Raw genomic sequence first — 16,582 nt, 5'->3', positions numbered from 1 at the left:
CTGACCTACTGTTAGAACCCACTCACTTCATCTATTTATGTAGTTCAAACCTTTTTCGCTCAGCTCGTTATATGTACCTATGTATACATAGGTACATAAAACGAGTTCACTTTTTAATTGTATTGATTTATAATATTATATTTCATAATTACGGGTTACGCCTCAGCAACATCTATGATATTAAGCTTGTACATATATAAATTTAAAATCATATGGAAATAGTGGTGAAAAGTAGTAAAGGGTGTTTTTTTAGAGGTTTATTTTTCGTATGGGCATTTTTTTTTTCCAGCAAAAGCCAATTTGACAGTTGACAGCTGATTTGTGCTTAGTTTGGTTTGCCATTTTAGCATGAATAGACTTACGTCAGAACAACGCTTGCAAATTGTGAAAATTTATATCGAATACTTATCGTGCACTACGTCCATTTTACGGGCGTGAATTGGCTTACGGGCGTGAATTGAATTAATTTTCATATAAATACAATTTAACATATTATCCGTATTAATTCAATTCAGATTCGTGCAAATACGAGTAAATACTAGTACGATCTTTTAGCCCGAAACACACAATTTTATTTTTTTGTTAGTAACCGAGCCGCTATATTTGAAAGTGGTGAAAGTGGTCCAATTTTCAGATCCAAAAACAATATTTCTGATAAACAAAAATTTTGGCTAACTGGCTTACCTCGATATAATAAACGAATTTTTGTTATTAATCCACAATAATAGTCGAAATACGATTTTGTGGAATTTTATTTAATATAAAGATAATTTAATATATAATTCCTATTAATTAAATTCAGATTCATGTAAATACGAGTAAATACTAGTACGAGCTTTATGCTCGTTATTTTACAGATTTAAAATTCAGCATACTTCCAATTAACCCTTTTAAACGAAAATAAAAAATAGTGTGGTCAGACGAATATTTCAATAAACATGTTTCAATAGAAAATACTCAATATAAAATAGTATTAACAGTGGGAAAAAATCCTAAGTGAAAATAAGTACTTATGACTTTTGATTTAAAATGGACGACTAGTTAGAGAGATTTGAAATCTGAAAAGTACTACAAATAAAAGATAAAATACCCGACTATAGATTCCAATATTCATTTTGAACAGGAAATTGATAGATTTTGAGACATCGACCAAACAACAGCAAGATATAGAAAAACCGCGCGATTTAAACACATATATCTCCGAATCTCGAGCCTATCAACATTTTTTATTACCATATTCGTGTTCACTGGGTATATATCTATTAGAAAAGTCATATCTTGTCTCTGAACCAAAAAAAAGTCATCATTTGTCGAACAGTGTTATTGTAAGCTGATGGATCTAACAATTAAGTTCAACTTATTCATGCAAAAAAAATTAAATAAAAATACAATAAACAAATATGTATAACATTCCACGGCAAATATAATCACACGTACAACGAGACATTCAAAGCTTGTCGTTTACATCGTACGTCATAGGCGTCTCGACACGTTTCGCATTCATGAAAACTCACGCTAAAAACCGTGACAGCCTCAAATCTGCGCAAACATTTATCTTCGCGGTTAAGCCGTGCCACGTCTCCGGCTTTTCCAGGTTTTTCCGCGTGACGCCACTTCCGGTCGTCCGACATTAAATATTCCGGGACACCGTCGACGGACGGGACTTTTTTCCGGAAAACCTCGAGCAAATAACAGCTTCCGGACGACGAGGCGACGACTTGTCAAAGCTCCGAACGGAACCATCAATCCGAGAAAGGAATCGCTAATGAAATAAACGAACGAGACGTTACGCGAATAGATCTCCGGACGGGAGAGTGAAGTGCTTGGGATGCGATTTTTCAGCACATTTCGACCGGAAAAAGGGTCGAGTCGTAAGGACACGTGTCGAGTCAGAAGGCAGATACGAAAATACGACCCGGCGAATTCCAGGTAATCGTATTAAGCGACAAATGCGCGAATGCGACCATACGAGCTTATCATATTACCTGTGAATTTGCAGTTGGTATTAAATTAATATGAAATGAGAAATAATAATAATAACCTATATAATTATATCATTCACGTATGAGGCACGATATCCATAACATTTGAATGGGACCAACCTATGACTTAACCTATGTATTTGAGGAATATAAAAAGTATAAAATACAAAATTTGATAATGAAACATACATATGTATGTATGTACTGTTATGTATATACCTCGCTAATCAATGTAGTCGACCAACAAGTAATGATAAGACACACCATTGATTTGTGACACACCCAATTTAATAAGTAGCACCATTAATTTGTGGCACACCTAATTTAATAGCAGTCAATACATCAATTACAGAACAAAGTTAAAGTGAAACAGTTCTACGTATCTCATTTAAATTCACCGTTCCATAATTAAATTCTTCTAATAAGATAAATGTAACGTTCACACATACTGGGTATGAGAGCATTTTCTATACAAATTTTGCTCAAATATAGGGAAAATTACACAAAGCAGAAGATCTTGTTCTAGTTGTCGGATTTTGTTCAAATTTTTATTTACTTAAAATCACTACATATATTATACACATAAAATATCGAGAAGATCAAAATAATTTAAAAGTTCAAAATAAATTAATGAAATATTAATTACAAAAATTTCTACTTCCGGTTTACGAAATCTAGCTAAAGCCTTATTAATTCTAAGCTAATAAAAAAAAAATATATAAATTTTCAGCTTGATAAGTTCAGTGGTGTGAAAAAAATCGTGTGCTCACAACATTTTTGACTTTTCTAAGAGGAAAAAATCCCACTTCTGGTTTATAAGATTTGATGATTTTTTTGTTTTCATCAGTGATTATTCTTGAATTTTCTCTTGAATAGCAAGCACACACATTTAAAGTGTCGAAAACAATAGAAGGAGAAAAATCGAATAAGAGTAAAGTGCCATTTCAGGTTGAAGGATCTTCACTGACTTCACTTCATTTTCTATATAATATTGTATTAAAATTAAACTTCTGGATATGAAATTTTATCCTTAAAGGTTTCTGAGAAAAATATAAAAAAATATAAATTCTCTAGAGTAAAAGTTAATTGTATGAAATAAATAATTTATATTACATATAAAAAAAGTTCAAGTCTTATCGGTTAAGCGGCTTAGGAGATAATTTAATCTAAAAACTTAAAGAGGACACCTGTAAGGTTACCATTTTCGGTCAACTTAAAAATTCGATAAATATTTATTTTGTACAACGTGAAATATAACTTATACAATTTAACGATGGAAAACTACAGTATATTGTTATCTTAGTTCCATTAGGTAATACGAAATCTTTATAATCTGTTTGAACGTCTATTATGGTCAATTCAAAATTTTATAACATGGTACGTTGTATGGAAGTTTTACGAAAATTTAATATAAATTCCAATACCGTATAAGCCCTATCGTACAAAGGGACGAGATACATAAGTTCGGCGATACAATTTTCTATTCATTTGAATTCCAGACGAGATCCTCTCGTCTTGTTGACCATCGAATTGCAATTAGACTCCGGCATTGAAATCATACCTACTTGTATTATACACATAATAACGCAAGACAGTCATAATATCGATTCCCGAAACGTATACTTTGTATTGCGTCCATTATTACGATGAAAGGAGAGGTCCACAAAGGAATATTATATTGGAATCGATTTCCCCTTTGTACGATTTCTTTGACGCATGTACATATGTATGTATGATGCGATATCGAATTTCTTATAAAAGCAAATCGTAATGAATCCGTTTCTATCATATCGAATCATGTGATATAAGGTATTATGTAGGTATAAGGTCGGGGTGTTGCTGTCAGTATACAAAGGGATGGTACGTTCATGTCTGAATGTACCGATTGTATTGTTTAAAGCTTAGAATGTACACACTGTACAGATTACACGACAAAGAGGAGGTATGCTGGATATTGATGGGACTTTTTTGCTGACATTTTCATTGTTCAAACAATCAAACGGACGCAATATGTAGGAGAAAAATACGAGTTTTCCAGCGAGTAAATACCGATTAGAATGTAAGCTGGTAAAAGTGTGCAATGATGTATGGATTTATCTGCAGACAAATCGGTAGACAAGCTCTCAATAAATAGTCTGTATGTAGGCTATATATGGCTTCTCAAAGATCAAAAATTTGTGACTGCCAATACTTAAAAAAACACAACACCGGTTAGATAATGTTGGATGATTTTCGCCAATTTAATGGAGGAACCGCTTCAATAATGAAATCAGATAAATCGGCAAATTCTGATAGGAAATGAAACGATTTGGAGTCACGGATATTCAAGTCTGACCAGTAAAACTACATTATACTCGGAATAAATTATTTTCAATCAAGGTCAACCCATGGCATGAACCTAGGCGCCTCTTGGTGGTAAGCATTAACGAAATTATCGAGTTATACTGTTGACTCATTTGACTCATTGATTTATTGACTCATTTCATGGAAAATTATTAAATAATGGATTGAAAATTAAAACTTCATATAGCGATAGTAAAGTGACTTGAGATAGGAAGTGCGTCATGACATGAAACTCAAATTTGGTACGAAAGTTGAAAGCTTATACGAATCGGCTTTTGTTTTTTGGTAAATAGGTTTTTGAGCTCTTTTTCCTATTATGCTGTAAATTAACATTAGAATAATATAATACTATGATTACTAACAAAATGAAATTAAAATTGTAAAATAGAAAATGATCAGTAGATCAGTAGCTATTAAAATAGGGGTCTACCCTACGGGGTCGAATTAAAAATGCACGAAAAACCAAATATCGGAAGGTAAAGATCGAAAATCGAAAGATCTTAAGTCGAAAGATCAAAAAAAAGAGTGCATGGTAAACGGTACATACTCACGTATATCCTCACTTAATTTGCGCGAGCAGGATACAACAGGAACAATAGGAACAGGCTTTTCCTCCTGTATTCTGCGCACACACATTAATACGTACCGTTTAATATGCACTCTTTTTTTTGGTAAACGGTAATAGTATGTACCGTTTACCATGCACTCTTTTTTTTATCTTTCGACTTAAGATCTTTCGATTTTCAATCTTTGCCTTCCGATATTTGGTTTTTCGTGCATTTCTAATTCGATCCCGTGAGGTGCACCCTTAAAATAGATATAAGATCTGTTGTGAACACAATTTAGTAATAATAAAAAGCATTTAAAAATCAAAAAAATACGAATAGGCAAAAAAATTTGTAGAATTATATCTGTCGTAGCAGTTTCTCAAAAACCTAAAACTTGTCTGTTGACAGATGAAGCTTTCTACAGCACAATACAATAGGTCGGGTTCTAGTTGTGTTCCTTGCTGTCTTTCGAAAACTAAAAATTGACTCTATTACCAACGAACTTTACGATTTTTATATACATACATATATAGCGATGAAGTAAGTGTATTTTTTAAATAAGATCTTAAAATTGTATTTGAAAAAAGAAAAAAAAGATTTTCAGAAACCAAATTAAGAGCTTTTTGACTATGAAAAATGTCATAGGCCAGAAATCCGGCGCGGAGATCATAGGCGAAAAACTTTTCTATGAATGCTCACCGTAAGACTACAAAATCATACAGGCAAGCGTAGATAATTTAAATGAACAATAATATAAATAATCTGAATAGGGTCTACACGAGTCAACCTACGTAATCATAAGTTATACGGGAAGACTGTATAGTTAATATTATATATGAACATATGTATAAACATATTATAAAACTTAAATCTAAATCGACCCACATTCAAATGGCATTCGAGCTGAATACACGTACAATATTATTATGCTAGAAAAACTGATATTTCTAGTCGTGGTTTTGGGGGAAAGGGATGAATCCTTTGCAAGGGGACGGAAATGAAGGAAGCCTTATCGGCGTGATGGGGTTAGTATGGCGGTTCTCAAATGTAGAACCGCCGAAACCCGCCGACCCCCCTCCCTCCCCCTCGTCCTACCAACATGAGTTATGTGACATGCGAGCCTGGGAAGATTCTTATCTGAAAAGAGAGGAATTATCCAAAAGTGGAAAAATGAAAGCCCGCATTCGGGACACTAACCACTGCTGCCCGCTATATCGCTGTCCATTTTTATCCTCCTATCTCAGATATAAAATAATAATAATGTAACGTCAGATAAGATGATACACTCCACAGAGGGTATCAGTGTTTGTCAACCTTTTTTTTTAGCAGTGACTCACTCATCGATTTATTAATTCTATATGTTTTTCCAAACACGTCTGACTATTTTTAGTGGGATATTTACACGATAAAAAGACATATCCAGCAATGGTTCAGGTTTGTTTCAGAATGGGTGCGTTTTTGTTTTTTTTACTTACTTGAAGTTTAAGTGTACATATCTAATTTAAAACCTTTGAAAAATTTTAAATAAATTCAAACACTTTACAGCTTAGAGGTTTCATGAACACTGACAGATAGACGTCGCGCTTTCTATACTTTTATATAGAAATAAAAATATTTGTAGAGAAAATATTTGAATGTATGTACATAATATGTAGGTGTAAAATAACAAAATCTGCTACAAAGTAGACATAGCATTTTCAGAATAAATTTTTATTTAATTTAGTTGTTAATCAGCTATCAACCTAAAATACACTGCATAAAATCAACATCTACAACATCGTAGGATAAATTAAAGATATAAAAACAAATCTGCGGAAAATGAATATGACGATTTTATAAATAATTTCCAATAAAAAAAATACAAAGATTACTTAGATTTTGATTTGAAATATAGAGGAGGTATTAAAGCAGAAAATGTGAGTGAAAAATACGACATAGAAAGTGTTGGTCTCATAATTATGTATATGGGTTTGAAGAATTGATAAGAAATGTATAAAATGTGTTAAAATTATACTTAAGATGATGCTACTGAAAGAAAAAAATGACGGATGATTGAATGAATGTTGTACCTATGTATATAAAATAGCGTTTTTCTGTGTGTCTGTGTGAGATTACGCTCGCCGTACTAAAATAGTCGTTTTAGTTCGACATATGTACGTCACTATTAAAATACTGCCAACAAAACGTACGAATATAATACGAACATAATAACATATCAGCAAAAACTTATATATTATACATATATACTGTTTGCTATCAATGTTTCCGCTAGGGAAATAAGTCTCTAAGTATTTAGCGCCATCTATTGAAAATTTATTTAATTAATTATTTTTTCTAATAGTGTTTTATATTGTTTATATGTAGGTAGATAGGTAGGTGGTTTTTATCATTTTTTTCATATTAAACAATTAAAACATAAATATGAAATAAAATATATTTAAAAGGCATCCGAAAAAAAGACGACCGCGTGCGGATCGAACACACGACTGACATTTTTTTTAAATTTATTTTTTAATTAATAGCTTTATATGCCATAGCCCATACGATGATATTTCATCGGGCACAAAACTAGTAAGATCGTATAATGTCGCAAAAGTGGAACACCACAAGGATAGCTTTTAGGTCAAATAATATACATATATTGAAAAACTTTTGATAGAAATGGCAGATCTTTAAATCAATGTTGAGAACTGTAAGCACATATGTACGTACATAGTGTATGTATGTATACATAGGTATGAATGGGCCACACTCAAAATTTAAATTGTACATAAGAGAGATAAAAAGCAAACCTCCAAGTCTGAGCTCAGCCGTAGCTTGCACCTGCTCCCATTCGTTAGCGATCACACACTGGTACATCCCTCTGTCCGGTTTGGTCAACGATCGGATCACCAGTCTATCTGGTGGGTCGATAACAAGCCTGGGACCAGCAGCCACTGCTCTGCCGTCGTGTAACCATCTGGCTCTTCCTGTGGGATGTCCTCCACCCACGCACTCCAGCAACGCTTCTCCCCCCACGTCCACAGTCTGAACGGCGGGCCTGATCGAAGCAGTCAAAGTCGCTGAAAGTAAAACCGCAATGTTAAGCCGGAAGCTTCAAACACTCTTTTAATGACTTCTATTAGTTTCCACTTACATGTTACTGTCAGCGTGACCTGAACTGTCTCTTCGCCGGCCGAGTTGTTGACCCAGCATAAGTATTTGCCTCTGTCTTCGAGCATCACTGGGTATATGCGCAACAGTCCTCCGGACACTTCTATTCGGTCTGAAGTTGAGAGACCTGTCAGCTGCTCGTGACGCTCTTTAAACCATCTGGAAACAAGCATTTGAATCAGTAAGAAACTGAAATAAGTTAAATTATTTAACGTTTTTGACCATTGTGGCATTACAGGAAGAACCTAATCCGCCACAATGGCTTACATAATAAAATATTAAAATAAGAGAGGGAGAAAAAAAAAATAAAACAAAAAGCAAAAGCAAAAAATTAAGATACAAAAAATTACAAAAAAAAAGAAAAGTAAAAAATAATACAGCATTTAAGACAATCATAAAAAAGTAATAATTAAAATTAAAATAAGTAAAAATACAAACAAAGGAATGTCACCTGCAGCCTGTTCCGATAAATAAGAACAAGCTACAAATATCTAGCTACAAAACATCCCTGCGAGGCTCAAATGGAAGACAGTAGATTAAGATTCCACACATACATCACATTCAAATTAAGACAATAATGATGAGCGTAGGTTACCAAATAAATATGTTAAAATAATATCCGATAATCTACGCTCACTTAAGTGGAAAATATCGCATTCAGGCACGGCAGCAACGATTTCATTGAGAAGTCGAATAGCTCTTGGAATAGGAGCCATTTGAAAAAGAATTGTGTAAGCAGGTGGTACAACCATAAAATGATGAAAATGTCTACCATGCACATAGTTATTAGGGACATAAAGTCCCAACTGTTCCAGCAACAATAGGCATGACGTATTACCACGCAGTAGCTGGAGAACGGAACGAATTAATGAGAAGTTTCTCCGAAGTTCAAGGGAATTATACCCAAGCACGCCCAAAAGGAAAGGAGTGGGGTAGAGATATGGGTAGTACCCTTTCTTATATACATAGTTACATTTTTAATTATAAAGATTAATAAATTATTAATATTATTAAATTATATATCAACTACATAGTTTCAATATCAAGTAAACTGAATAACGAAAGGTAACCACAAAAAAGAATGAAGGCAACGCTTAAATATAAAATTGTAACGTAGAGATTAGGTAATTTGTGCTCATGGACTACTTTTTAACCATCATCAATCACCCGACAGGGAGTTCGCACCAACGTATGAACAAGCTGTATACAACAGCCAATGAGGTCTCGCGACCCATTGACCAATGACGTATCCATGTTAAGAGTACATACATGCTGTGTATAAGAGCGAAAACACACAGTGATGAACGTGGCAGATGGTTTTTTAGATAGTTTTAAACATGCAAAAAAAATGTGGGATGCCTTGCAAATATTCATGGAATGCCCAGCATACACCGTCCCAAAATCAGCCCCTGGAGTGTTTTAGGTAAAATTGTATGCTTGTACTTATCCTTGCTTGACAGTGATCGATAACGGTGTATCCCATATTTGAAGAAATGAAGAAAATAAATGAAACCCTTCACAGCGGGGAACCAAGCACATGACGTGCCGTTCTTCCCTGTGTGATTTCGCCCTAAATATTCGGCAGTTTTGGTCTGGGTTTCAATCAGAGCTGACTGGTCAACGGATTAACTATGCTCTATCAATACTAACTCTATTAAGACCACTCACAATTAATTAAACTTACCACTACTCACAATTAAGGATGCTCTACCACTACTCACTCTATCTTTTGCTCCGTGTAATATCTATCATGTTTCAATTAAGAAACACAAAATTTGGCTTACTATCATATGGGACCCTAACTTGGACTATACGTTGGTAGGGGCCAGAGCCTTTTCAAGTTTTGTAAGCTACAATAACGGGAAATGATGGATAGTATTGTATTAAAACGATTAAAGAAATTGAGAAAATAATAAAAAGGCCTTCAATATACTGATTATTCATACAAATAAATAAGTAACCATTTGAAAAAATGAATCATACAATCAGAAAACGAAAATAACAGATACCTAAAAAGACAAACGAACCGCCCCACTAAATCGTCGGCTTCATAAATTCGCAAATCTTTTCAATTTATTCCAATTGATTACGCAAAATAACGATTATTGCCATTTTTATTAAGCTCACAAGTTTGATATACGGGCGGATTTCACTTCTGAAAAACCGGAAAATCTCCATAAATAATAAACGATCCAATAAGACCCCCCACATATAAATAAGTACTTCTGAAAAATGAACCAAGGAAAGCTTCTTCGGCGCAGATTTCGACCGTTTTAAGCGAAAACATTTTCGCGCAATATTACGGCCGTTAAATTCAACCGCGACGCCTAACAATCATAATTAATACAGGTTTTATGAAAGCGATTTAAAATTTAATCCGCTTCTTAAGTATCCACCAAACTATTTGGAGCTTTTTGCCAAGATTTGTACGAATTCGGTCATATTATACGCGGGGGTGTTCAAAAAGCTCTCGAAAAGTCAACACGAAAGCTAATTGAATTGCGCGCTTACTTTTTCAACATGTCTATAATATCATATGTACCGTTTAAGCCAAAGCACTTTTCCCACGCGATTTTTTTTCTTCCTTTCAAGCTCTTTTTTTTTCTTTGATTCTGGCCACAGCGCTACAAAAAGTTTCACTGTGACTTCAGCAGCCATCGCGGTAAAAGCTTGCTTAAATTTTGCTGGATCTTTAAAAGCTCTATCTTCAGAATATACCTAAAGTATGAGTTGTTATTTGATTATCATTTTTCTTTATATGATAACAGTTTGTATGATTTAGTGACTATATAGTTAAAATGCTCATTAAATGACTGTTTGCGATCTATAAGAACACCAAAGTCTTTGGCACAGTTTTTCGTAATAAGGTCTACGTTATTAATGTTACTAATAATTAGATGATGATTTCTGGAAAGTGTGAGTGAGAAGAATTTAGAGATATTAAGATACATAAGACATACATTATACCATTCGGATATCGTATCAATGTCGGATTGTAATTTCAAGCAATCTGATACACTATTAATATGATGGAAAACCATAAGACCAAGATATCTCACTGTGTTGGGTATACTTAGGGATGTCAGGCGTCCCGATTAATCGGGATTGTCACTAGTTTTAAGTCCAGTGTCCCGGTGTCCCGAACAAACCACTCGGGACGCCCAAATGTCCCGGTTTACTACTTTTTAAATTCCCACAGAAGTTTTTTAACTCAGAATTAACATAAACTAAGTCGATGTCTGGACCAGACAATCTGGTAAACACTGCAGCAATATTCAATAATGAACTATTTGTCTCTGGCTTATACTTTTTGGAGAACTACGTGTAGAAGGGAGGCAAAAAATGTGTATCAGGCATCAATCAATTTATCTTGAATCGTTAATTTTCTCACACTCGGAATGATTCATCACACGCAGACACGGAATAAACACTGTCAGAACAGAAAGACTGAAAGATTTCTGTGATTTTGCTAATATTGAATATAAAAAGCGGAAGAAAATGGATAAAAACCTTATTAGATTTTTCACTAATCCTCTCAGTGAAGTCTATCTTTGGTTTCTTCATTGTACTTCTAGCACTTCTCATTTACATATATTAAAAATAGAAGGAAAATAATCAATTACAGATATTCTAAATATTATCACTTCGATTGAAAATATATCTATAGAAAAGTCAAAGATCTAATTTTTTTTCCCGGTTTGATTTGCATGAAATCTGACAACCTCAGATATACTATATATATATGTACATATGTGATAAAATAAATCGCAAAGGGTTTACCCCCGTATCAATATACATACTATTCTATTCACTAACAATAATCACTTTCCGAGAACTTTTTGACCGTTCTACGTATTACTATACGTATGTACTATGTATGCGAGCGTATCTCGGTTTATATTCAATTTAAAGTTGGGCAATTTCGTCCTGGGCTAAATCGCGCCTTGAGCAATAGTATAATGATTTAATATTGTATTATATGGCCGTATAAATGCCACCAGGACACGGCTAAGAGGATCGTTCATTTAAACAAAAGAGTCTGCGAGCTTTTCATTTTATTTCATGTCCTTAATGGAAAGTACTTAAAACCCGGGGATTTCACAAGACAAAGGGACCCCGACGCTAATATGTAGGGACGCGGAGAAAAAAAAGGACAAAAGACTCAAAATATATATGTATATATATATAAATATACATATACTAAAAAAGACGAAGAAGAACGACATTATCTCATATTCTCTACCTCGTATTACATTTTCGTAAAATTTTTCGCATCAACGAGATTTAGCATTCTAGACATTTTTAATGCTTTAATTCGTCAGAAACGATTACGCCGCGTGTTTGCTGAGAGAACGTCTAATATTAATACTGAAATATGTGTGTACATAGGTACGTGAATAATTTAAAGGACCGTTTTTGATGTTGTATCTTGTCAAAAAATGAAAGTGAAAAAAAAAACAACCACTTGAAGACTCTCGACCCATTTAAATATTTATTTGAGCAGGCCGACATAAAAGTACGACCATCCATGTCAAACTGTATCATCTCTGAGTGGAAATAAATAAATAACACTAGACATCATAAAAGATAAATTTTTTTATAATTTAAAAAAAGTGTTTTTCGGACAATTTGTGTAAAAATTCATGACAGATTAACAACAAAAATTCGTTTAAGATCAAAAGATGAAGAATAAATATGGGTACTGACATACAGCCATACCAATTTATTTATTTAATGTGTTTATTTAGTTTGCTAATTTATTTATTTATTTATTTCATAGAACATGTACACTTGCTTTTACAGGTCGCTCCAAAGCGACGAGTGTACTCATACAGATACAATACAACATATACGCATTTATACAAATGCGAATTCATACAAACATCCACAGTGACATCTATGGAGAAAATTTTGCAGCATTTTTATAATAAAACTGGCGAACCTCAAGGCGTTAAATAACTTGAGATTAGCAAGAGAGAGAGAGATAGGAAAGGGAATGCCAATTTACAGCAACCGTTTCAATGAAAATCAGCGAAATTAGTAAACTGCAAATATCGATCTGGAGGCGCAAACCAATGTCTGGCCAACAACGGGACTCTAGTGGGACTTGAACGGGTGACCACTCTGCTCTATAGCATATGCTAACTCCATGCATGGATAAAATCAAATCCTCAACTAAGAGGACTTGATTTTATCCATGATTTTGAAATATTTCATTTGATATTCCAAATTTTGGACCTGTCCATTGATTAAAGGTAGCGTATAATTACGGATGGTGATTAGTAAGATTTGTAATTAAAAATAGGAAAAAAAAAAAACCAGATGTAAGGTAAATCGATTTTGCCTCAGTTTTCGTTTAATGTCGAGGACTTACGTACATATATGATATGTAATGTGTAATAACAAGTAATAGCCTATGTAAATTTATCTCGAATACACACACTTCAACGTCAAATCAAACGGTATTAAATTTCGAATTTGACAACGTTTAATAATAATACAATTATCTTATAACAGAAGCCAAATCTATTTAAATATGATGACGCATGAATATCGTAATACAACTAAATTATGTATATTAACAGAAAGGATACAATACTATAAATAAACCGAGTTACGTAAATAGTATGCTCAGAATACATCCTTATGCAGGAAGGCGAATGAAAAGATCAAGAGAATAATTGCCAACGTCTTGAGAAGATAAAGCACGCCATTATAAGATAAAATACTATTATAATGGAATTAAATTTAATATGTGTTGTTTTTTGACGTGGAACATGTATTCATCTATTCATGAGGCCACTTACAACATACATATGTATTAACTGTAGAGGGGTTCCAAATATTCCAATATCGAATAGTAGCTTTAAATTATTAAGATGAAGTCTTAAAAAGGTCAAGTTATGTATTATTAAAATTTTGAGAGAATTGTAATCTGGTAGATCAAATAGAACTAAATTTGCTGTAGATTGAAAATAAAAAATAAGTTCGTATTAAAAGTATTTCGAATATTCTGATTTCGAGCGCCTGTAGCTGTAGCCCTACAAAGCAAAAGTACAAAACAATCATACATATCATATGTACTTTCTATGATTTGTAGTTATGTAACTGTTTGTTTATTTGTTCAATTCATAAATCTACAGTTTTCAATTTAGAACCACCGAGTTTGGTATTAGATCATACATATACTACAAAATTATCTGGAAACGTTCAATATTATATATTTTTTTTAATATTAATTTGGTATCCGGACATTTCATCGCATGATTATTTCATTGCGCATGCCACTTCATCACAGGACAACTTCATCACGGTGGCATTTCATCGCACAAACTCTTTATCACAGCGGCATTTCATTGCAAGAACGCCTTTATATCATTACATACTTACTTACGCGGCCCAAGCCTCTTAGTAATATAATTAATTACAATATTTTAAGCCGGGATCATAATTTTGATTGAAATCTTTTTGATTGAAATCCTAATTATGAAATCCCACACATTTTATATATTCATAGTTTATATTGTCGTACATTTGTTATTGAAATATTGTTTAAATTGCCTTTTTATTTTATTTTATAACTATTTTTTTTATATTTTAGTATATGAGATTTTTTATTTACATTTATTTTTAAATTAAAATCTGACAAAACGATTGGGGGGACGGAAAGTCAAACAAACAAGTCTATGGGCAATGGGTGAGCTGTCACCTTAATAAGGTGACAGCTCACCTTATCCAAAATTTTTGGATAAGGTGACCTTATCCAAAACTTTTGGATTATTAAACGTGTTTATTACGATTATATATCACTATTGAATTAACAGAAGCAATTGAAATCTCTAATCGGCTTAATTTTGCAAAATGGCAAAGTTTCAAAGCGATCGGAATAATGTGGCAAGTTTGTTAGACCGATTGGCGAAGTGAATTTAATAAAAGAGTAACTATGATTCAAAGCAACATAACATATTTGAATAACGGTCCCTGCGATGAAATGATCGTGCGATGAAATGCCATCACGATGAAGTTGTCAGCTTTGAAACACCTGCGATAAAATGTACCAGAATCAAAGCAATTCGACTAAAACCAAGAAAAACATGAATAGAATGTTTTAGGGAAAAAATATGTATAAACACGTTTCTGAAACGATCGTGCGATGAAATGCCATCACGATGAAGTTGTCAGCGTTGAAAAGTCTGCGATAAAATGTCTCAAAATCAAAGCAATTCGACTAAAACTAAGAAGAAGATGAATATAATGCTTTAGGGATAATTAGTTTTGTATATATAATATTATGAATATAATGCTTTAGGGATAATTAGTTTTGTATATAATTAGTTTTGTATATATATATAAATTATTACTTTGAATAAAAATACCAATAATTTTATTTTACTACCACCATCTATGTTTTTACTACCACCATCTATGTATAAAATTAAAGACTACATAGACGTCACCCAGATTTAAAATTTTCAAACTTCAAACGCGTCTTAAACGATATTTTATCTCTATCATAATGTCGGAAGATCCATTTACTTATATTGATGACCAAAATGAGCAATATGGCAAAGTATGAAAACGATCGAATAAGAGGCAAATGTTTTCCCGAATTGTAATTGTAAGTGAAACGTAAAGGAGGTTTGTAAAAAAAATATGTATAAACACGTTTCTGAAATGATCGTGCGATGAAATACCATCACGATGAAATTGTCAGCGATGAAACGTCTGCGATGAAATGTCTCAGAATCAAAGCAATTCGACAAAAACTAAGAAGAAGATGAATAGAATAATTTAGGGAAAAAATATGTATAAACACGTTTCTGAAAATGATTATGATCATATACATATGTACGTATTTGATACAATTCCCATCAAATAAATCTTACCAACAAGAGCACACCGAACGATCTACGACCGGGAAAAGAAGAAAAACACCGCTCAAACACAAGACATATAACTATCGCACAGCAAAATATCCCATCGCAAAAACACAAACACAGAAACACAGCCTCCGGGGGGGGTGGGAGGGGGTGGGCTGTAGGTGGTAGAGAGAGGTGGAACAAGTGGGTGGGTGAGAGAGACAAAGGCAAAAGGAAACGAGCTCGTGATTAATGAATTAGCCGAGACAGTGACGGCGTATCTCGCGATTAAAGTAAATTTCCGACTCGGCACATTTATAATTGAAAGTTTTAAAAGGTAAATACACGCTTTTGGAAAGTTTCGCTCGGCGTGTCTGCTAATGGTACTTGGCCATGTCCGCTAAAGCTACATACCGACGACACAGCGACCCACCCGTTAACTCCGAGAAATTAAGTTGATTTAATGAACGCTCCACGTGCTAGGCCTTTCATAGTTACACACGCCGACGAACCAACTTATAATTGTGAAGCTTATGTTTATTTGTACTGTATTGAATTTTTATATTATAACATACTCGCATCGTCAAAAACAATTTCGTCTACTTTATATATGCTTTTTATTATTATGAAATTATGTTCACAATACATCGTATGTATGTATATCTATTTTAAAAGCTACTGATCTACTGATCATTTT

At 33.4% G+C, this 16,582-nt stretch overlaps 1 protein-coding gene across 1 annotated transcript in view; it reads right to left on the bottom strand.

Moving 5' to 3' along the window:
* Dscam4 (Down syndrome cell adhesion molecule 4) overlaps nt 1-16,582 on the bottom strand; it is a 202,950-nt gene that overhangs the window by 86,264 nt on the left and 100,104 nt on the right. Inside the window, exons 7-8 of the mRNA XM_077438728.1 lie at nt 8,010-8,185; nt 7,666-7,935 (exon numbers count right to left, since the gene is read on the bottom strand). Coding sequence (XP_077294854.1) covers nt 7,666-7,935; nt 8,010-8,185 — 446 coding nt within the window. The remainder of the gene's footprint in view (nt 1-7,665; nt 7,936-8,009; nt 8,186-16,582) is intronic.

Source organism: Arctopsyche grandis, chromosome 9 (genome assembly GCF_051622035.1).
Source record: "Arctopsyche grandis isolate Sample6627 chromosome 9, ASM5162203v2, whole genome shotgun sequence".
Lineage (NCBI taxonomy): Eukaryota > Metazoa > Arthropoda > Insecta > Trichoptera > Hydropsychidae > Arctopsyche > Arctopsyche grandis.
The sequence above is the reverse complement of the archived record's forward strand: the minus strand, read 5'-3'. Positions and strand labels throughout refer to the sequence as shown.